The 24,950-nt window shown below is 37.6% G+C and overlaps 1 protein-coding gene across 1 annotated transcript in view; it reads left to right on the top strand.

Annotated features, from left to right (window-relative positions):
* The window catches only part of CCDC129 (coiled-coil domain containing 129), a 123,429-nt gene that overhangs the window by 50,081 nt on the left and 48,398 nt on the right, over positions 1 to 24,950 (top strand). The window contains exons 7-10 of the mRNA XM_010829392.1: positions 1,265 to 1,351; positions 3,337 to 3,539; positions 7,331 to 7,905; positions 13,172 to 13,229. Coding sequence (XP_010827694.1) covers positions 1,265 to 1,351; positions 3,337 to 3,539; positions 7,331 to 7,905; positions 13,172 to 13,229 — 923 coding nt within the window. The remainder of the gene's footprint in view (positions 1 to 1,264; positions 1,352 to 3,336; positions 3,540 to 7,330; positions 7,906 to 13,171; positions 13,230 to 24,950) is intronic.

Raw genomic sequence — 24,950 nt, 5'->3', positions numbered from 1 at the left:
CTGTCTGAGCCCATGCATTGGAGAAGGAAACGGCAACCCACTTCAGTGTTCTTGCCTGGAGAATCCCAGGTACAGAGGAGCCTGGTGGGCTGGCATCTATGGGGTCGCACAGAGTCGGACATGACTGAAGTGACTTAGTAGCAGCAGCAGAGCCACCAGGGAAGCCCCTCCAAGGCTCCCAGAAAGCTCAATCATCTATTAAAACAGAATCTTTATTTTTCAGAAATGTGCACTTTCTCAGCCTTAGGCAGAGAAGCAATTGAACAAAGATAGGTAGTGCCCAGCTATTCTTACCAAACATGGACAGGACTAAGGCAAATTCAGGAGCCCATGTAAGATAATTTGGTCGCCTTGGGATAATTGATATCAACATTGTATTCTTCAATAAATTATAATTTTTTGCCAACTTCTATTATATTTGATGAAACTAGATGAGTTATAGTATATCTAAGCTATATAAAAGTGAACTGTAACAGTTCTATTCTGTTTGGAAACACTTTCAAGTGACTTGTACTGCCTATTAGGATAGAGAGACACACATTTTCGCTTTTACTATAGTAAAGGGGAGCCCAGGTGGCTCAATGGTAAAGAATCCACCTGCCAATGAAGGAGACACAGGTTCAATCCCTGGGTCAGGAAGATCCCTTGGAGGAGGAAATGGCAACCCACTCCAGTATTCTTGCCTGGAGAATCCCATGGACAGGGAGTGTTGAGGGCTACAGTCTATGGGGTCTCAAAAGAGTCGGAAACAACTAAGCAAACTGAGCACACACACAGAATAAAGGAGTTCGCTAGAGTTGCACATGGATGACAGCATCTGGGGAATGTTAACTATGCAATATGAAATCCTCCACCATTAAGGGAAGATGCTTCAGTGACCTCTGAAAGAGATGCTTACCGTACCTCTTTCATCCCATAATCTTAACTTCTTTCTGAAAGTTAGTGCCTTGCAAAGCTGTTTTCCTGAAAGGTTCCCCAATGATTTGCCATCTGTCAAAAGTGAGACATTCTGTCACCTTTGTAATGAGCACTAGCGGGCACCTAACACCTAAATTCTCACACCTTCTGTAACACAACGCTCTTAAAGAGGGGAGCAATTCCTCCGCTGCCTGCAGTCTCTTCTTCGAAGATGTGGCCATTATGAGATGATGAGAAATGAAGAGGAAATGCAAGTGTTTGCTCTGGAAGGGAAAGAGTCACAGTGACCTCCCAGGGGACCCTCTAAATCAACACATCTCATCAGTGGTATTTCCCCCAACTGCAGATCTCTGCATCAGTTTTCAGAAACTCCCACTCTCTCCAGAGGGACCAGTTTCAACTCTTGCCATTCTGCTGCCAGTATACCACAAAGGTATGTGATTTCCAGGCACTTTTTACCCAGAGAAATCGTTTTGTGCAACAGTGGGTTTCATGAAATTACAAACAGGCACTTGAGAAATACTTGTTGAATGAATCCATGAGAGAATGAATATAGGATTTCCAAACTCCGACCTGCAAGAACAATGTGAAAGTCAGTGAAGTTGCACTAAATATCTATCATTGGGGAAATGGCCAGATGAACTATTGGCTCACCCATTTTATGGTATTCCACATAGTGATAAAAGGAATAGACAGAGACAACTTTACTAACTTATAATGATCTTTAAGTAATATTTTAAGAGGAAAAAAATCAAGATGCAGAAAGATACATAGAATAAGTTACTGTTTATAAAGCCAACAAGTGAAAACTATAAAGCATATATGTAACTATATAAAAAAAAAATGCCTAGGAGGATACACATAAATTCAGTAGGAAGGGAGTCAGGATTGGAAGGGGTAATAACCAAGGGGAGAGAGACCCTTATGTAAGATATTATAATTCGTAACAAGGTGAATGTATTTTATGTTTTTCTTACATGGGTAAATATAGATAAAAAGTTAATGATGTAGAAAATATTTTTTAATGACAAATCAATCAATACTTATATTCTTGGCCATGAGAATGTGAGCCACTAGAAAACAAGATTATGTTATTTTTGTTCTTTTTTGTCCCCTGGGTGCCTAGCTGAGACGCATCACAGACATTCAATGAATATTTGTATAAATGAGTAAGATAAAAATTTGTAGATGAAGTCAATAAATAAAAAATTAAACCTTTCATTCAAACTTTAGATTTTTTTGTAGGAGTTTTTTCTCCCTCAAATTTTTTTCTATAATATCAAATGATTGGCACCCCCAGTTCACCAGTTCTTTCCAATAATTAAAAGATCCAGCCTGAGCCATGTAAGCCCCACAGTAGTAGTTCTTGGCTTGTCTTTTCTTCCTTGGTAGAATCAGGAGGCAAAGCACAAGATCTCTATGTCACATAAGAAAGTGTGAACTTGATGTTGGAACGTGATGCTGGGTGGCCTGCCAACTGAGACTAGAGGTGGCTATTGTTGAATGTGTGGATGGCTAAATAAATGAATTGTAGTTAATCCAATTTAAATGCTGGCATCATGAAAGTAAAATTATCCAAGCTATCTCAGATAAGCTCCCTAGACTTGCATGTAAAGGTAAACAGAAGCTTTTAAAGATGAACCTAAGAAAACCTGATGAAAAGTTCTGGTTCCCACGGAGTCCACGAGTTTTAAAGAGTCACTAGCATAGTCACTAAAAAGTTCAGTGATTAGAAAGTGAGGTGGTATATATAAATATAATTTCCAGATAACTGAAGGGTATCATTTTAAGTGCCAACACTGAATAGAACAACTTGAAAAAAATACTTCTTTTCAGCCAAGTCCAAAAAAATACAGAACATATTTTAACCCCACCTAGGGACTTAAACTCATTGTTTGTGATCAGACTTGCAGTGTCCATTTAGTGATATCCTCAACAAATTTGTGTGACTAGGGATGCCCCTGACTGATACTCTTTTTAATTATTTTAATATTTAATAATTTAAATATTCTTTTAAAATATCTCTCTTTTAAAACATTCTACTGTTTTCAGGATTTTTTTTCCTTCTGTTTCATATTGACATCATCTACCATTTTTTGTGGGTATCACTCCACTGCTTCTGGTTTTTGTCCCGCAATCTCCTTGCTCCATCTAATTGAACATTTCCATGTTGTGAAATGGAAACCTGTTAAGTAAATTCATTGTAAAGTACAGACAAGCAGTCCCTGAGTGCGGGTAACGGACTATCCTTTGAGGAAGTATATACGAGCTCTAGTAAATACACCATCTGTTTTTGTCTATTCAGATTCTTCCTTTACTAAATATCTGGAAGATTGAGTGGGTGAAGTGACTAGGGAAAAAATGACTTTTGGTTAAATGAACTGTTACTGGATAAAGATATTCATATTTTCACTGCAGCATTCCGGAATGGCTGGAATTTTGGGAAAAAGATCCAGTGGAGATTCTCTTGGATCTGGGGTTTGGTGCTGATGAACCAGATATCTGCACTCGAATCCCAGCCAGATTCCTGGGTTGTGGCTCAGCAGCCAGAGGAATCAACATCCGTGTTTTTCTTGAAGCTCAAAAGCAGCGAATGGACACTGAGAACCCTAACTTGTACAGTAAGTGAGGACCACTTGGCATCAGAATCTCAGCAGTGGCTATGAGAAGTCAGATGAACCACAGTACTAGGAGGGATGGGCCAGGAGATCTATGCAGTAGCAATCAACTCCCAGAGCTCAGTGGCTTCAGACAGAAACAGGCTTATGTCTTGATAACTCTCTGTGTTCACTGTGGACTGGTATATACATGAGGGGGAAGATGGGCTTCCCTGATGGCTAAGATGGTAAAGAATCTGCCTGCGATGCAGGAGCCTCAGTTTCAGTCCCTGGGTCAGGAAGATCCCCTGGAAAAGGAAATGGCTACCCACTCCAGTATTCTTGCCTGGAGAATCCCATGGACAGATGAGCCTGGCTGGCTACAGTCCATGAGGAGGAAGAGAGATCTGTTCCATGATGTTTTCCTTATCCATGGACTTGACTCCACTGTGTGGAACATACTGGCTGGCAGTAACAGGGAAAAGGTGGAAATAGAGAACCATTTGTTGTTGTTTAGTTGGTAAGTTGCATCCAACTCTTTGTGACCCTATGGACTGCAGCACACCAGGCACTAGGCCTTAAAGCCTCCTGCTCAGAACTTATACATATCAAGTGTGTTCAGATTTCATTGTCCAAAATAAATCATGTGGCCACACTTAACTCCAAAAGGGTGACGATGTGCAATCCTACTACATGCAGAGAAGATAATACTATACTGGTAAATAGCACTAATACATACTGTAGCCACATACCCAGAGGTCAGAGAACCCAGAATTTGGCAAACTTATCATGGGTCACTAAGTGAAACCTTAATTTTCTCATCTATGAGGCTTGGAACACTCTTATCCACCATAAGCTGTGATTGGTAATTATACATATGTCATATCTCAGATTTGTGGATTAACTAGACTTCCTTGGTGACTCAGATGGTAAAGAATCTGCCTGCAATTCAGGAGACCCGGGTTCAATCCCGTTGCTGAGAAGATCCCCTGGAGAAGGGGATGGCTACCCACTCCAGTATTCTTGCCTAGAGAATTCCATGGACAGAGGAGCCTGGAAGGCTACAGTCTATGGAATCTCAAAGAGTAGGACATGACTGAGTGATTAATGCATACTTAAATCTTATAGTTATCATGCATGCTACAATTTTTTTCCAGCTGGTGGTCAGTGAAATATTACTGTCTAGGACACAACTGAGCTTATTCTTGGGGTATGTGTACTGTACTCAAACAATTCGGGAGAAAGATGGCTTGCAGTTAAACAAGTTTATTTACTGCAAGATTTGTTTAATATGCTGAGTTGTACTCTCAGTTCCCTGGAGGGAGTGCAGTGCAGTGTTTTCAAAATCATTTCCATATAGAACCTCTCTTAGAGGAGCCTTGAAGAATATCTCCTCCATGGAATAGTTCACAGAATTCTGGACTGGGAACCTGCCAAATTTCTATTAACGAAATAAACTCTTCTAAATAAATTCACTGAAAGAAAAGTCAAGAGAAATGAAGTGTTTCTCTCAAATAGACATCTGGAACAGACGTTTTGCTTAGGTTTTTCATCTCAGTTTCTGTCTCCTCTGTTTTCACATGGGTGAAATGGGTGTCCAAAATCTCAGCAATAACATTTTTTAAAAAGAGTACGCAAAACTGCAGGTGTTGCAAACTAATGGTTCTTTACCTTTAGAAGAAATTAATATCATCCTTTGTTGTCTCCTTCTCCAAGCTGCACAGAGATGCAAAATTCTTGATCTATTCTTGATTTGGGGAGAATAGCAACACTTACCGATATTTGAGGACTGTTTGAGCTGATCTGTGAAGTAAACATTTCACAGATGAAATTGACACATGGATCATAGGGAAACGAGAAGTCAGCCCCCGATCCTGTAACTGCTGGCCCCCTCTTATTTCCACCGCTTAGCCCTGTGCTAACAGTGCATGGTCACTATTCTCACTCAACACTTACTAATACACTTTCAACTCAAGAAAGCTGAGAAGGTCAAACGCAAAATAAGCAATAATAAAATTAGTTGGTTGTCCCAAAGACAGAATGGAAAAGTATGTCTCATTCAAAGTCAGTACAAAAAGTTCAAACTTGAAGGGGTGAGAACTGGTTCATTGTTCAGTGTTCCCCAAAGCAAAACAAACAAACAAACAAAAATCCTCATCCGACACTTCATGCTGTTATGTTCTCTGAATTACCTGAACCCATTAAAATTGACAGGCTTTGTCTAAGTATTAAAATCTTCTATAGAATGGATGCTAACACAATCATAAAAATGGAATGATGATTCAATCATGTTCTTAAGCTTACAACTAAATTTAAGTGGGAAGTATAACCAGAATGTTTCTGAAAACATCTGGAACCCAAGAGTTTCTCTAGGCCTCAACAGAATATCATCGTCCTCCATAAGAAGCCCATCACATTGAACTAGAGGGATGAATAGTCAGTATCTCCATTTTCAGGTGAAGGACACAAATAGGCACAATGATTGCCTAATGGAGACATCTGTACCATTGCTATGATGGTGCAAACAGAATACGGAACAGTTTCTACACCAATGGGGCCCTTGATCACTGCTGATCTATGCAACCCTGCATGTACCATTGGTGTTGAGAGAAGGTTCTGTAATTTAAAAGAGTGTTCCATTTCCATTACTGTGGTTTTATTATCTGGAGATACAAAAATATTTTTTACAATGTTTTTTCTAAATAGTCCCCAGATAGCCCTTGTTGCATTAGATCTCTCTCATACTAATCAAGCCAGTTCTTGCATATCGCCTGGATGAGTGAGGACAGATCATCCAGGAAGACTTAGAAGTTGAGGAGCTGGCTTGCTTGGAAAGGTAAATGGATTTTCACCTTAACGACTATCTTCTGTTAGAAGACTAAGGACAATATACTCCCTTTCTGAGCTGAGCACATTTGTAATTTTAGCTGATATCTATTTAGCATTGTGCTTTTCCCAACAGATGTGAGAGATACATAAGACTGGTACTGTTACTTCATTCTCCAGATAAGAAACTGGCCATTTACTATGTGCCAGGCACAGGGCTAAACACCATGAATCTATTAATTCATTTACTTTGTGGTCATACTTCCAGATATTGGCTGATCTGGAATTTGGATCCAGGCCTTCTGACTCCGTATGTCATGACGCCTCCACACTCTCAAGTGAAGGGTGTAAAATTCAGTGGTCCCCAGTCTTTTTGACACCAGGAACCAGTTTTGTGGAAGACAGTTTTTCCGCATACCAAGGCAGGGGAGGGGGATGGTTTCAGGATGATTCAAGCACATTATACTTATTGTGCACTTTATTTCTATTATTAATACATTAGCTCCACCTCAGATCATCAGACATTAGATCCCAGAAGTTGGGGACCCCCGATGTAGCTGGAGATGATGGAGGTAATAATGGTGATGATAGGGACTGTCTCAAGCTATGGAAGAATCTTCAAGCTTACTTCATATGAAGGAAATGAGTTTACTCTGCCATTTACTTAAACACATGAGATTAATCTCAAGATTCATCCTTGTCTGTAGTTTTTATAGTTTAACACATAGGAAGTATTTGAATCTATATAGTTATGTATATTCTACTAAATATAAAAAGTATTCGCTTTCCCTATAACACAGTGATACTTTGTTATATAGGGGAATCTTGTCCACAGTAACCAGTGATATATATATTAAGGGAAAACTTGAGTTTCAGAAATGTAAACTCCTTCCCATCTTGAAAATCAAGTGTGTTCAATCTCTTCAGTTTTTACTACATTAATGCAGTTTCACTGAAACTAAATATTGTGTGTTTCTTGAATTATTCAGGTCGTTTCCGACAGCTAGAAATACTGGATCACGTGGCCAGCACTTTTTCTTCTTTGCTGAACGATGTTAACATCCTGCAGAACAAAGCTGAAGAGGAAGATGAAGGGAAAGGTGTGCAAAGAACCTCAGTGAGTCAAGCCAAAGAACATCGAAGAAGAATAGGTGAACTTTTTAGAAAAGGCTCAAAGCAGACCATTAGAAAGGATTATAATCTGGGAGCATCAGAGTCACTGAAGACAACAGACAAATTTTCTATCACCTCTACAGACACAAGGGAGCATGGAGCACAGGTATCAGCTGTGACAAAGAAATATGTCCAAAGTCATTGGTCTCCTTCGGCAGAGCATTGGTCTCCTCAAGCCTGTGACAACTTGACACCTCATCATCCTCCCCAAGCTCTTCTGAGCAAACAGGGGCCTCAGTCATCCATGCTGACCAAACAGGCTCCTCCTTCCTGTGTGGCTGAGGGGTCAGTCAAGGACAGAACTCGAAAGGAGAATTCAGTTCAGACTAATAAATTCAAGAGCTTGTCCCGTCTTTCAGGCAAAGCACCGGACTCCTTCGAAATGGAAGAGGTCAGTGTGTTCACGTCTAAGTGAGGGAACTTTCACCACAGCATCTTTTGCCTTCCAGCCCTCATGTAACCCTTTCATCTTTCAGCCCCTCAGCAGCACATGCTATCATTCCAAACTTCTATTTGGTCTAAGGTCCTTCTTGTTGCTTCAGTCAGAACTCAACCAGCCTTTGCTTTTTCTTATTTCTTTTCCTTTTCTTGCTCACAGTTGAATTCACTGGTTATTTTTGACTTTACTTTTCCTCAGTGTCTTATTATGTGTCTCAGTATGTTTTTGTCTGCTCTCTAACTTTCCATGTTTCACCTTCTTTGAAGGTCAGTTCAAGTACTTCCCACTCAGTGAAGCTTGCCCACCAATCCTCCTCTGTGTTCTATAGCCTTGGCAGGGAGAGCCTGTTACACTAAATATTCTGTGTGTGTGTGTGTGTGTGTGTGTGCATGTGTGTGCATGTGTGTGGGTATTGATGACATCTCCCCTGTTGGACTAAAATCTCCTTCAGGACCAGGTTTTATTCTCAAGAGAATATGTCTTAAAAATACTTCCTCTGCAATGCCTACTGCAGAGCTTTGGACAAAAGAAGTAGGGACTTGGGTTTAATAGTATTTTGTTTGCTTGCTTTGGGATTTAATACTGACATAGCTTGACCCCCATTTCACACATGCCCTTTGCCTCTTCATCCCATATTCATTCACGCGTGTGAATTTTCATCATTTAGATGGCCTACCCAACTGTACTTCTAAGTCTTTTTACAAATAGATACACATTTTCACTCACTTCTCTGATCTTTAATAATTACAAAGATAGTAGAGAAGAGCAAGTCTTTCCCCCCTTTCCATGTAAATTGTTTGGAAGTAGGGTAGAATATTTATATGCCAGTCCTAAGGTCAAGCCAGCTTTCTTCAAGCTCTCTGAGTGTGAGACACTCTAAATGTGAACCCATTACGCATGACGCTCCGGGGCACAGACTCTGCCATCAAGGCAGCCACAGTGCCCCCAGGGATGGACACAGAAACCAACAACATGGTAGGGGTGGAGACAGCTCTGTCACCAAAGCGACAAGTTTGGTGTCATGAACCAGCCATGGGGCAGAGACAACCAAGGAAACTGTAGGATGTTGAAACTTGACAATAACTTTAAAAGAAGACTGAGTTAGGTGAATGAATATGCCTATTGGTAGGTCTGTCCATCCCACAAAGAGATAGAAATTGCCTCAGTTTATAACTGTTAATGATGCTACTATCTATCTATATTTTTGTATGCATACATCTTATGTCAAAAATTATTTTAAAAACCTTACAATATTAATCTCATTTTAAAACAGTAGCAGAGAGACTTCCCTGGTGGCCCAGTGGTTAAGACATCACCTTCCAATGTGGGAAATATGGGTTTGATCCCTGGTTGGGGAGCTAAGATCCCATATGCCTCATGGCCAAAAACCAGCACATAAAACAGAAGTAATATGATAACAAATTCAATAAAGATTTTTAAAATGGCCTGTATCAAAACATCTTAAAAAAAACACATAGCATAAAAATGAATACAAATTATAAACGGAGGAAAAAACAGAGCTTTGGTCAAATACCCTAATTTGAGTATAAACTGAGATGGCTCTAAAAAAGAGTATATTGTTTTATTCCATCTTGCAAAAGTTATTTAACTACCAAGCTAATAGTTAAATTACTATAAAGAAAATCAAGACAGTCTGCAAGTCATTAGTCAGTCTGCTGCCTATTTCGTAGGATATAAACGGGAAATTTCCCCAAACCCCAGCCTCTTGACAAGCCCCATTAGAATCTACTGCCCCCCTCCTAAGTTTCTTCTGCTTCAGACTAGGTTAACTTAGAAAGAAATAAAATTCACTGTATGTCATCTAGTGTGAGAGTACAGGCAGAAATGAATACCATCGTAGTCAATGTAAAGAATTAAGAAAAGAATGGTAGTCCCTGCAGGACATACTTTCAAATATTCATTTATGACAATTATGACAATTACTCAAGGAAAAGATATATATATAGATACAGATATAGATATAAGTATATATAGGTATGGGAAGGGAGAACACACTAGGGCACTAACAAAAGCCTAAATTAAAAAAAAAGCTCACACATATTTTTTGGTACATAGTGAGAACTTGGTAAACATTTGTAGAAGAGTAAAATTAATATTAGAAGTATTTGGTAATATTAATTTAGTCTATGAGTGGCTTCTGTATAAAGACAGAATATCCTGTTGAACTTTGAAGCCAACTTTGTTTTTGATATTTCTTTAATATTTACCCAGATTTGTGTAAAAGGGTGTATGTATATGTAAAGCAGAGAGAGCCTTCAAAATAATATTAAAAAACTCACTATTTGAATTTTGCTTTCTTAAAAAATATATTTAAAATACTACATCTTCATCACACAGGCTGGGAAAAAAATATTTGTTTCACTCAATACCAATATATCATTAAATGAAGCTCGGGTAGATTGTAGCTTAAACAGGAGCTAATGCCAGATTTAATAGTCATTTTTAATGGCAAATTAAAAAAATCTAATTATGAAAAATGTGTGCAAAATTGGCAGATTTTCATGGCATTTAAAACATGAGCCAATGTACTTAAATATCTACCTATCAGAATTTCAACTCTGATTAGCCAAATTGCCTCCAGATCAATCTTTGATGTTTTCATTAAAGTACTACTAGAGACTGAATATGGCAATATTTGGCCAATTCTCAAAATTATGATTCCAACAAAGTTGTACGTAGATAATTTTAATGCAAAAATCAACATATTTTTGTGTTTAGTTTTACCTAAACTAAGTTTGTTCCTTTCTTTTTTAATTCCCAAATATATGAAGAGAATTTAATACTTATGAAACTTCTGTAATTGTAGACTGTCTTAGGGTGCTTCTTTGTAGCTGCAATATAACGTCTTTAACCTTCCCTCTTGCTTATATACAAGGATCCTTCTCTCTGGAACTCATGTGAGAATGTTACCCATATTATTAAATAATGCCAGTCAACATCTTATTTGGATGGGAAATGTTTCCAAAGTAATCATCATTTCTTGTTTTATTTTTTAAATTTATTAGTAAGTTTGGCCCAGGTGGAATGACCCAGGAATATACCTGGTTTCCACTTGAGGTTATTGGGACTTTTTTTGTTATTGTTCTTTTATTTAATAGATGAATAGATACTTTACTTTGCACTAAGTGGATTTTTCTCCAGGGTAATGCTCACAGCAAAACATTTTCTTATACTGAAAAATGTACATGGTATACACTGGTTTGAATTACAAAACCAATTAAAATAGTGTTAAGAACTATATCTACTCAATTACAAGTGTAAAGTAACTTCTCTGAAAAAAAGATATGAAAGATTAAAACATAAGGAATAAATATTTCTTCTTACATTGCTGAGCCATTTTCTCATGTCCTGTTTATTCATGGGTTAAAGGTAATTTTTGGCCATGTGCACCACAATGTTTAAAATGTTCATATCATTTGATTCAGCCCTCGATATTCATAAATCAATCCCATATAAATAATATGAAATGTAGAAATAGATTTCAGAGAAGGTGATGGCACCCCACTCCAGTACTCTTGCCTGGAAAATTCCATGGATGGGGGAGCCTGGTGGGCTGCAGTCCATGGGGTTGCTAAGGGTCGGACACGACTGAGCAACTTCACTTTCACTTTTCACTTTCATGCATTGGAGAAGGAAATGGAAATGTTCTTGCCATTCCTTCTCCAGTGTTCTTGCCTGGAGAATCCCAGGGATGGCAGAGCCTGGTGGGCTGCCATCTATGGGGCTGCACAGAGTCAGACACGACTGAAGTGACTTAGCAGCAGAAATAGATTTTAGCTGCTAAGTCATGTTGAACTGTTTTTCGACCCCATGGATTGTCCCCTGCCAGTCTCCTCTGTCCATGGAATTTCCCAGGCAAGAATACTGGAGTGTGTTGCTATTTCCTTCTCCAAGGGATCTTCCAGACCCAGGGATTGAACCCATGGCTTTTTTGTCTGTGCATTAGCAGGTAGATTAGATTTAGGTACAAGGATACTTATCTCAGCAGCATTTCTGTTTTCAAAATCCAGAAAACATTCCCTCATTAAGAGAAACATTAAGTAAATCAATGTACCTCAAAATATAGCCTATTGTGTACTCATTAAAGGTGGTATTTTCAAAGAAATTTTACAATATGAGGGGAAAAGGTCCTTCCAAATTTTGAATGAAAAAATTTGAGTACATTACTCTATCCAGAACAAATGTATTAAAAGAAAGCCTGCAAAGACACACTCCAAAATAGTAACACTAACCATTTTTTTTACCTTCTTTGACTTTTTATATTTATCAAGTTTCAGTAGTGAGCTGTTATTATTTTTAAAGAAATAATTATGATTTAGTTTTAGCAATGATTTATTCTCATTAAAGAGTAGTATTCATTAATTTCTAAAAAGAATTTTTAAAATAAATTCAACCCTGTTAATTTGGAAATCAGATTTTCTTTTAGCTTTCTAAGATTTACATAGCAACTGAGTTATGAATTTCCTAAATTGCTCTCTACAAATTTACCAAGTTGTAAATAAATCCCTTAGAGAGCTAAAATTAAATATGGGAAATAACTTGCTTTCTCCAAATATAGTTAATGCTCTTTAGGAGCAAAAAAAAAAAAAAAAGCTTCCTAGGTTAATAGTAATAATATTATGTAAGTTTAGTTCAAATGTCACATCTCCAGGCAGGGTCTCTATTCCTCCCACCCAGACATAATCTTTCCCTCCCCCTCCCCCTTCTTTTTTCTTTTGAATAAAGCTTTAAATTTTTATTGACATAAGAGACTTGATTGAATGGAGTAATGGATTCTGTAGCTGTCAATATGAAAACATTGTAAACATGCAAGTGCTCTCCAAATTGATTTGAACATTTATCCTAATCCCCATTATTTATTTCTTTTATAACCTTTGGCCAAGCATGAAGGACCTTATTTTCCTGGCCAGGGATGGAACCCACACCTCCTGCAGTGGAAGTGCTGCATCTTAACCGCTGGACCACCTAGGAGGCCCCTCTTTCCCTCATCTTATCTCCCTTAGTTCTTTGAATCTTTGATATGAGTGCCTTGTACATGTCACTTGCCTGCAGCAGCCTGTTAGCTTTTTGAAGTCAGATATTATGTTTAATCCTCTTAGTAGGAGCCAGTCGATATTCATTATATGTTGATTAAACAAATTAAGTGAATTTATTATGAAAGCATTTCTAATAAGATTGATATATTTTGGTGTCTCAGGTCCAGAGCTTTGAAGAAGAGACCAGCAATCCTGTCGACATGACTTCAGAAACTGTAGGTAAGACTTCATCAAGGTGTACAATTTCATCTTTCAGAAAGAAAATGTAATGAACTAGTACTCAACTTTCTTAATATGTAGAGCTTATATAGGAGCTTATTTAGGAGATTCGATACCTACTATTACTACTACTTGTACCTACTACTATTAAACGCCTACTAGCAATGCATATGTACATGTAAATTTCAAAATAATTACTACAGAAATGTTCAATATTCCTGGGGCTGATATAGTTTGTGTCCTATCTAACAAAAACACTATATGACCTGAATAGGCTAGTGGAATGGATTTCACACAGAACTGGGACTGAGTGAATACGTTCTTACTCCTACTGACAGTTGCTTGCTGTTGCACAAGTCATACCAATTTCAGTTCAGTTCATTTCAGTTGCTCAGTCATATCTGACTCTTTGCAACCCCGTGAATCGCAGCACGCCAGTCCTCCCTGTCCATCGCCAACTCCCGGAGTTCACCCAAACTCACATCCATTGAGTCAGTGATGTCATCCAGCCATCTCATCCTCTGTCGTCTCCTTCTCCTCTTGCCCCCAATCCCTCCCAGCATCAGGGTCTTTTCCAATGAGTCAACTCTTAGTGGACCTTAGTTTTTCCATCTGTGATAAAGAAAGAAGTGTAGATAATTTTTAAGTTCTCTGCTGGCACTTATAATCTAAATTAAGTGATTCTATAAACGTCATATTAAACTCTCAATGGAAACAAGTTGCCTAGATGTAACTTTCCAAGTCATCTCTTGGATTGATGTTATATCATCCCAGACAACAGAGAAGGAAGTCTTTCTCTACTGCTGGGTCTTATGCTGCCATTCAGCCATCACTATGATTCAGCATTTCCATGATCCTATAACAGAGCTAAAAGTAGACAGGGTTCAGTGAAGCAAAATAAAGCAGATGAAGCTCGTGTGTTTCCTGGAAGAAAATATGCAAATTTTAAATTTAATTTAGTGTGGTGTCAAACACATCTTTTTCATTACAAAGTGTATGTATGGGCCTCATTTTGCTAAATGCTGTTTAGAAATTATGCATTAGTAATTATAGGGTCCTGCTGATTACATAAATTGTTATCCTGCTCTTCGAAGTAATTACCACCTAACCTACATTGAGGTTTATAAGACAGAAATAAGCATCTGTTTTCCATCTAATTGAATGATTCTCAGTGAAGCTGGAGGTCCCCTTGCTGATAAGAACTGCCTTCCTTGACATTCAATTAAGAGGTCTGCTGATATCATGTAAGTCACCTCAGTCATTCTGAAAAATGATTCAGAAAGTTACGCAAAAGTGCTAATCTACATTTAATCTCAGATTCAGAGAGCAAATTAAGATGGGTAAAAGTTAACCTAATGGAGAAAATATGAATTCTAGTAAAGCAAATGTGATTTTATTACTTTCAAAACCAGTGTTGTTAACCCAAGAAAAATAGGACTGAGAAGAAATAAGTAAAACTAGCTTGATTAATGGGGAAAGGGGAAACTATTACTTTGAGATATATATATATATATATGAATGGATTATATGTACATAAATTGTATATGCACATATTATATATATATTTGCACATATGAAATAATGAACATTGACACAAAGTTCAAAAGATGACTTTACACAAAAGATGAAGGCACATGGACTGTTTGACCAATAGGATGTGGAAGAAGTGGTGCTGTGCCTCTTCCAAGCATATCCTTTAATCCATCCGACTGACTCCTGGCTCTTGAGATACCTGCTCTTGGAACATTTCTTCTGAGAACCTGATCCTCATACTGTGTGAAAAGTGCAACACATGGGTGTGCCACATGTGTGACCACTTTGAATGAGTATCCCTGTGAATACACCATCCTTGTTACCCAGTCCAGTCAGACTTTCAAATGACTCCAGCCCAGATGCTATCTGACTGGAGCTGCCTGAGACAATCCAAGCAACAAATGCATAGCTGAGCTGAATCAGCCCATGGAACCGTGAAAGTAATAATAAATTTTAGTTTTAAGCCACATGTGTGAAAGTGAAAGTGTTTGTCCCTCAGTTGTGACCAACTCTTTGTGACCCCTTGGATTGTAGCTCACCAGGCTCCTCTGTCCATGGAATTCCCCAGGCAAGAATTCCCCAGGAAAGGTTGCCATTTCCTTCTCCAGGGGGTCTTCCTGACCCAGGGACTGAACCTGGGGGTCCCGCATTGCAGGCAGATTCTTTACTGTCTGAGCCAACAGGGAAGCAACAATAAGTTATAGTTTTAAGCCACACTGCTGCTGCTGCTGCTGTCGCTTCAGTCGTGTCCGACTCTGTGTGACCCCAGAGACAGCAGCCCCCAGGCTTCCTCGTCCCTGGGATTCTCCAGGCAAGAACACTGGAGTGGGTTGCCATTTCCTTCACCAATGAATGAAAGTGAAGTGAAAGTGAAGTCATTCAGTCATTCCAGACTCTTAGTGACCCCATGGACTGCAGGCTACCAGGCTCCTCTGTCCATGGATTTTCCAGGCAAGATTAAGCCACACAGATACACACAAATAGACAAAGGCGTGTAACGAACTCTTCAAATACCTTTAACACTTAGTTTTAAGATATTTTATACTTCATCTACTCATGTACAATGTTCTGAACACTAGCATAAAAAGTGTATTTAACATTTCCCTAAAAAAATGAGCAAAATTGCTTCTGATGAAAGGTTAGGACCCAAGCCTGCAAATGCACCATCCTCCCTTTATCATTGAAAAATTATCACTGGAATGACAAAGAATATAAATATAAGAAGGAAACAAATAACTGTGTGATTAGAAAATTGAGAACAAAATCAATCATTCATATTCTAGAATCCTTGAAGAGTTTGTTTGAGATATATTGTGAGTGAAGTTGCAGACGAATCTATAATAGGAGCTCACCTAGATTTTAAAGAGTTAAGTGTACATGTTATGGTCATAATTTTCAAAAGAATCTAAGTTAACTCTCAAATTAGGCAAAGTATACCTTTCATGTCACTTTTTAATATCAGCAAACACAAAAAAATTACCACAATATCTAGTAGTTCACAATTGCAGGCTATTTCAAGAAATGCCCACAAATGAAAGAATGACTACAAAGAATCATTAAGAATCCTCAGAAATGAATATCCTCAGTGAGATGTATGAAGACACTACTTCTATGTACGCGAACAACCTCTAGTAAGTAACCATTCCTTTCAGGTAAAATACACAGTGTCTGATTCTGTTTTTAATAATGACTAAGAGATCAAATTGCCAACATCCGCTGGATCATGGAAAAAGCAAGAGAGTTCCAGAAAAACATCTATTTCTGCTTTATTGACTATGCCAAAGCCTTTGACTGTGTGGATCACAATAAACTGTGGAAAATTCTGAAAGAGATGGGAATACCAGACCACCTGACCTGCCTCTTGAGAAACCTATATGCAGATCAGGAAGCAACAATTAGAACTGGACATGGAACAACAGACTGGTTCCAAATAGGAAAAGGAATACATCAAGGTTGTATATTGTCACCTTGCTTATTTAACTTCTATTCAGAGTACATCATGAGAAACAGTGGGCTGGAGGAAGCACAAGCTGGAATCAAGATTGCCCAGAGAAATATCAATAACCTCAAATATGCAGATGACACCACCCTTATGGCAGAAAGTGAAGAGGAACTCAAAAGCCTCTTGATGAAAGTGAAAGAGGAGAGTGAAAAAGTTGGCTTAAAGCTCAACATTCAGAAAAGTAAGATCATGGCATCTGGTCCCATCACTTCATAGGAAATAGATGGGGAAACAATGGGAACAGTGTAGACTTTTTTTTTCTTGGGCTCCAAAATCATTGCAGATGGTGATTGCAGCCATGAAATTAAAAGACATTTACTCCTTGAAAGGAAAGTTATGACCAACCTAGATAGCATATTCAAAAACAGAGATATTACTTTGCCAACAAAGGTCTATCTAGTCAAGGCTATGGTTTTTCCTGTGGTCATGTATGGATGTGAGAGTTGGACTGTGAAGAAAGCTGAGTGCTGAAGAATTGGTGCTTTTGAACTGTGGTGTTGGAGAAGACTCTTGAGGAGTCCCTTGGACTTCAAGGAGATCCAACCAGTCCATCCTGAGGGAGATCAGTCCTGGGTGTTCACTGGAAGGACTGATGCTGAAGCTGAAACTCCAGTACTTTGGCCACCTCATGTGAAGAGTTGACTCATTGGAAAAGACCCTGATGCTGAGAGGGATTAGGGGTAGGAGGAGAAGGGGACAACAGAGGATGAGATGGCTGGATGGCATCACTGACTTGATGGACGTGAGTCTGAGTGAACTCCGGGAGTTGGTGATGGACAGGGAGCCCTAGCCAGTTTGATTCTAGCCAGTTTTCCTGACTGCTAAAACATCATATCATTTACAATGTCTGGGTATAGTAAAAAAATTACTGGAAAATAGAAGAAAAAAATAAGAAAATATGACTTAGGCTGAAGAAATAGGCAATTAATGGAGATAAACTGTGAGAAAACCAAGATGTTGGAATCAGCAGAAGAAGTATCTTAAAGAGCTTATTCTAATCATGCTGAAGGATGGAAAGAAAAAATATGCTCACAATTAATGAAATGAGAAAATCTAAAAAGCAAAATACAAATTATAATAAAAATGAAATGGAAATCCTGTAAGTGAAAATCTATATTTTCTGAAATACAAAACTTACTGCATGGGCTTAACAGCTGATGAGCTTTATTTTAAATGAGAAAATAAAGACTTGGGAACTTGATTCCAATAGAAAGTATCCAATAAACTGAAGAACAGGAGAAAAAAGACATTAAAAATCACATGAAAAAAATTGAGTCTTAGGAGCCTGTGGGACAACATCAAAAGTTCAAATATACATGAAATTGCAGTCAGAGAAGGAGAGAATGGAGAGAACTGGGCAGGAATAAAATCTAAAGAAGTAATTATGGAAAATTTCCCAAATTCATTCAAAGATTCACATTTACAGACTCAAGAAACTAAGCAATTCCCATGTGTGAAAAGTACAAGGAAACTATACTTAGTGTCAAAATTATATTGAGAAAATATTCAAACAGGGACATAAAAATTACATGGTGTATATAGGGAATAAAATTTGAGTGACTGAAAACTTTTCATTAGAAATGATGGAGACCAGCAGGCAGTAACTGTCAACCAGATTCTGTACGCAGCAAAAATGTCCTTCAGGAAGGAAAATAAAGATAAAAGAAATTTTAGAAAAAAGAAAGCTAACATTATCAGCATAACTGTACTGTAAACAATGCTAAAGGAAGCGCTTCAGACTAATGATAGACAGTGAACTGTGATGTTTATACCAAACACCAACATAATACCTATGACAATTTTAGCTTGGAGTATGGGGAGGCTGGTAAATGGATCAATACAGCTCAGAGTTTTTACATCTTATGTGAAATAGTAAGGTATTAAATTTAAGTACACTGTGAGGCTATAAAACAACCATTTAAAATATAGTTAAAGCAAAATGCTAATAGAAAAATTAAAATATAATTCAAAAAATACAATGAAGACAGTAGGTGACAGATTGAATACTAGAAAAAAATAGCTGAATAAAAAGTAGGAGACATGTGTGAGAAATTGTTTAAGAATAAAGTGGAAAAATGGAATGGATATAATAAACAAAATGTCAAGGAAGACAGATCCAAGGAGTGTATTATATAGACGTAACAGGTGGTTAGAACTGGACTCGCCCCATCTTAGTTTTTACTGAGGTCCTAAAAAAGATAGCTATTAGATACAAAGTCAGTATGTGACAAATTTGTACCTGCAACTTTTCTAAGGAAATTGTAGGGCCCAGTTACACAGCTCGTGAACCCATTGTGTATTTTAAGAGGGGCCAAGTCACAGAGAGAAGACTGCTGAAGATATTTCACTGGGGAGCAGTAAGGCCCTGCTCTGTGTCCCTCCATCATTTGGAGGAGGACCGAGATGCTACTCTGAGTACCAAGCAGCAAGAGACCCCTGAAGGAGACCTCTCACAGAGCACTTCCATTAAATTTAAGGTAGACAGTCACAGTGTGACGGGTACTGTCCTGGGTATTTCACGTGTATTACATCTTTTAATTCTCAAAATAACCACTGAGTTGGGCATTATTACTACTTCTAATTATTAGACGAAGAAACTGTAAGACAGAAATGTTAAGTATCTTTCCATAGCCCCATAGTAAAAAGGGGTTCCAGGTTTCAAATTCAGGTCAGCTAGTACCAGAATCTGTACTCTTAAATACTGTACCATACAACTTTGAAATGACCCCTCTGCAGTTGGAGGACACATGGTTGGTGCGTGAGAGTAATAACAACAGGCTGTAAAATGGATTGTGACTCGAGGCTGAAAGCTGCTCAAGAACCGGTCAAGAAGACAAGAGAAGAGTTGACCAGAATATTTCCTCAGTTTCAAGATGAACAATTTTTCATTAAAATCAAGATATATTTTACAATTGATGGCAGGTCATAATTTAATTGGCAGATGGCTCTTTTTCTTTTTGAGGAGTATACAAATAATAGAAGTCTTAAAATTAATACCGTTTGGTGGCAATGGGTATAGAGAAAAGTAAGTGCCACCGGACCAAACTACAGACTGCAGTGAATCATGTCTACACAGCCATAACAGTGTAAACGCTGTGGATTCGTTTTCAGCTTTGAGGATCAACAAATAGGCAAACACGAAGGCTTAATTCTGGCACTGTTGGAAATATCAAACTGAACATTTTGAAGGTAGAATTATATCTGTTGGGAAGTGGTCAATGAAAAGTCTGAAGACAAGGTGGAGGAAAGAATACGGACTTTCCTCCAAAAAGAAAACAGATGGCACCTAACCTAGGTGACTGAGAAGTGGTTTCTATAAACATATGAGCAAGCTTAAAACCAACAATGAATGGTGCCAAATTCTAGGTTTAGAAATTTTAGGGAGAAATTACCACTATCAGGACTACAAGGGCAGGGGAAGGAGTAGTGACTAAAACCTAGGACGAAGAGTTACACAGAAAGCTGTGGCTTTTTTTAGAGGGAGGTAACCAAACTATGGGTGACCCAGGAGGGAGGCAGGAGGAAAAATAAACACTCCAAACTCCTTCCCTTGCCGTTCTCCCATCTCCAGGGCCAAACGCAAGATGATACCAGATATCAAGGAAGCTCACTGATTCAGTCCATATGGGACCCATAGAGTAGGGTGGAAAAGAAAAGATACTAGATCTGGGGAAGCAAATAGAAGACATTAAGCACAGTGCACCAATGTCTTTACCTTAAATAGAAATCTGGCAAGATACTGAATAAAGCTGATAGACTGAGCAAGGGAAGTTTAGATAGCTGATAGGCAGATAGATACATACATACGTATGTAAGGACAAAGGGAGTGGAGTAGCAGTGTAAATTAGCTAAACTTTATTGTTTATAGTAGAATCAGAAGGACTTGGATTCATATTCTACCTATTTCCCTGCTTAAAATGGCTAACCTAAAGCAAGTCAGTCAAACTCCATGCTTCAATTTCCTTAAAAGCAAACTAATAGCAATATAATTTACAGAGGTGTCGTGAAGATCAAATGAGTTAATCCATGTGAGGGAATTGGAATATGTGAAGCACTCAACAATATGTTATTGAAAATGAGTCAAAAATAGAGATGAAGTATATTATTTAGAAAGAAACTGTATAACAAGAAGAATCACACATAGAAAGTGTTAAAAGCAATTAAACTTTGGGGAATTTCATCACATGGTTCTTGGTACTATCTGATTTTTTTTAATGTGTAAGTCATGTATGCGTGCTTAGTTGCTCAGCTGTGTCTGACTCTTTGTGACCCCATGGATTGCAGCCCGCTAGGTTCCTCTGGTCCATGGCGATTCTCCAGGCAAGAATACTGGAGTGAGTTGCCATGGGGTCCAGGGGATCTTCCCAACACAGGGATCAAACACAGGTCTCCCACATTGCAGGCGGACTCTTTACCATCTGAGCCACCAGGGAAGCCCAAGAATACTGGAATGGGTAGCCTATCCCTTCTCCAGGGGATCTTCCCAACCTAGGAATCAAACTGGGGTCTCCTGCATTACAGATGCATTCTTTATCAGTTGAACTACCAGGGAAGCCAATGTGTAAGTCATTCTTTGATTTAAATAAGCCAAGTACACAAATGAAATGAGAACACCTAAATATCACAGTGAAATGTGTGAAGTACAAAGATAAGCTGGGGAAGGGTTTATCCACAAATTCTCAGACAGAAAAATACAGATTACTTACAAAGTAAAAAATTTCTGTGACATTAGCACACTAAATGATAGATAGTAATAAACTACTGTACATTTAATTTAGAAGCTGAACAATGTGAACCTATTTTTTATACCCATTCATATGTTTTCTATACGCAAGGGCAACATAAAGTCATTTTCAAAGGAGGGCTTCCCTTCTAGGACAATGTTCTAACTGATTAAGATGTTACTCAAAACAATATACTCTAGAATAATTCACATAGAGTATGGAAAAAATGAACTCAAAACCAACTAAACATACCAAGTTAATTATTGTTAAATTTTTGGTAAGACAAAAATTACTAAGTAACTTGGGATAAAAATAAAATCTATAATAATGTTTAGCTTAAATCCTATTTTGATTACAACAAACTACTGGGAAAGGTTGAAAATAGGATAAAAGAGAAATAAAGACAAATGCTATCAAGGTTATAATATTAAAATCTAATAAAGTATACTTCAAGGTAAGAAAGAATTAAAAAGAGGACTTTAAAAACTAACCAAAATTATAAACCTCATTTAAGATTTAACAGTAATGAATCATTACATATCAAATAATTAACATATAATATATAAAGACTGATTTTATGAATTTGTGAGAAGCCCCTACAAATCAGTTAGAACAACAATAAAATCATAGATTAATAAGGGAAGGAAATAAATAGGACATTAAGGGCAGAAATATACAAGCTCCATTAAAATGGTAAAACATGATCAATGTCTCTTATAACTAAAGAAATACAAATTTAATCAATAATGATAACATATGTTTTTTACCTGTCATATTAGCAAATCTTAATATTTAAAGATTTGTTGGGTTTCCCAGATAGCTCATTTGTAAAGAATCTGCCTGCCAATGCAGGAGATGCGAGTACGATCCCTGAGCCAAGAAAATCCCCTGGAGAAGGAAATGGCAATCCACTCCAGTATTCTTGCCTGGAGAATCCCATAGACACGGGCTACAGTGCATGGAGTTGCAAAAGAGTTGGATATGACTTAGCAACTAAACAAAACAACAACAAATATTTATCAATGCCTAATGATAGTAAAAATTTAAAACAAACACTCAATGTTGGTTGAAAGTTAAATTGTCATTACTTAGAGTATAATCTGTTCATGTTGCAGTTTTAAATGTATGTAACTTTCGGTGATGGACAGGGAGGCCTGGCGTGCTGCGATTCATGGGGTTGCAAAGAGTCGGACACGACTGAGCGACTGAACTGAACTGAACTTTCATGTGACTATTATAGTTCTGAAGCTTGACCTACCAATAGACTCAAATGTACACACAAGGATTTTTACTATAAAACTGTTTATAAGAACAAACAACTAGAGGCAGCCTAAGTGCGGAAAATACGTTTGCGTTAAATAATTATTGTACATCCTTATGTTAAAATCTGTTCAGATAGTGTTTTATTTAATGAGGCATGTGTTTACGTGTTGATACAGAGAGGTCTCTGAGATATACAGTTGTTAAAGGAGGGGGGAAGATATGTGCAAAAGAGTCTGTATAAATACTTCTTTGGATTAAGACAATGTCTATTTCTACTGAGGGAGCAGAGCATGTGCGGGATGCTTCTGGAAGAATGTGTGAGGGACTACTAATGGCCTTACCAGAAGGAAAACTAACATGTTTTACATTAATTGGCATCTTTTATTATGTTACCATATGCATATGTTATTTTCATAACACTACTTAGCAAAAGAACCCTGCCACACTATAGGAAATTGACACAATAAAAATGGGAGATTTTGTTTTAACAAAAATTATATATATTAAGGTGTACAGCATGATAATTTGATGCACATGTACATGTGAAATAATTCCTATAGTCAAGCTAATTGACATATCATCTCTTCACGTAATTAACTTTGTGTGGATGTGTGTGTACTAAATGAACCTGAAATCTCTTTTAGCAAATTTCTGATATTCAATATAGTATTATTGATGATAGTCATCAGGCTGTACCTTAGATCTCTAGACTTACTCCTCCAGCACAATTGCAGTTTTGTACATTTTGAGCAACATCTCCACTCAAATTGAGAGATTTTAATATTCTCATCTTTTAAGATCAAGCATGAAACAAAATATGATGAAAAATATATTAACATTATAATTTATAATAAGCACTTAATAGCAAAATATTTAATTAAATATTCTTTGCTAATGTTCTTGGAATATTTATTAAGCTATCTGACAAATAGTTATATATTTGTTAGATATCTACAGGGGCTTCTCTTGTAGCTCAGTCGGTAAAGAACCTGCCTGAAATGCAAGAGACCTGGGTTTGATTCCTGGGTGGGGAAGGTCCTCTGGAGAAAGAAGTGGCAACCCACTTCAGCATTCTTGCCTGGAGAATCCCATGAACAGAGGAGCCTGGCAGACTACAGTCCATGGAGTCGCAGGAGTCGGACACAGCCTAGCGACTAAACCACCACCAGCATCTATAAATCATATGCCAAGATTATTTCACTGATATCGTATATACACACATACTCACAAATAATGTATAGACCACTGCCATAGATATAAGTGCAGTAATGTTTGATTCAGTAATAAAAGTATAAGTGACACTTTTCTCCTCCAAACAAACAAAATTCCAGATCCAAGACTTGGGGACTGAGTCCTCCATCTGAAAGAAAAGTACAGAAAATGAAAAGTTAAAACTATAAATTCACATCATTTGAATAATAATGGAGAGCATTTCATATAAAATTGGAGAATTGGAACAAAAGCACTGATCTGAAGCTAATTCATAGTACTAATTGCTTTCACAATCAAACAAGAAAAAGCTAAAAGTAAGCATTTGTCTCAAGATACAATCATACAAACAATAAGGTAAACATAATTAGAGATTAATGGACAGGTAGAAATGAGTAATATGAGAAGCAGAGAACAAATGATTTGACAAGTGAAATCCAAGCACTAGTTTTATTTTTTTTGGAGGGGGGAAGAAAAAAGCAACACCATCAAAAAAAGAAAAAAAGAGAATAATGCATACAAACAAAATTAAATAATCAAAGTAAAATTAGAGGAAAGACACATGATCACTGATAAATAAACTGTGTAATATGCAAACCCTTTTCTAAATTATGAAGATACACAAGTACTACTAGTGAGACTAAAACCACAGATAATTAACAAGGATGATATTTTAGGAAAAAATATATTTATATCATTAAATTTTACACTAGTATTATTTACCAATATTTATGAATACGTACATATATACACATATATACATATGTATATATGTACATATATACATATATATATACATAGCATATATATATATATGCTATGCTATGCTAAGTCACTTCAGTCGTGTCTGACTCTGTGCGACCCCATAGACGGCAGCCCACCAGGCTCCCCCGCCCCTGGGATTCTCCAGGCAAGAATGCTGGAGTGGGTCGCCACTTCCTTCTCCAGTGCATGAAAGTGAAAAGTGAAAGTGAAGTCGCTCAGTCGTGT

Source organism: Bison bison, unplaced genomic scaffold (genome assembly GCF_000754665.1).
Source record: "Bison bison bison isolate TAMUID 2011002044 unplaced genomic scaffold, Bison_UMD1.0 scf7180017858770, whole genome shotgun sequence".
Taxonomy (NCBI): Eukaryota; Metazoa; Chordata; class Mammalia; order Artiodactyla; family Bovidae; genus Bison; species Bison bison.
This window is presented reverse-complemented; position numbering and strand designations above follow the sequence as displayed.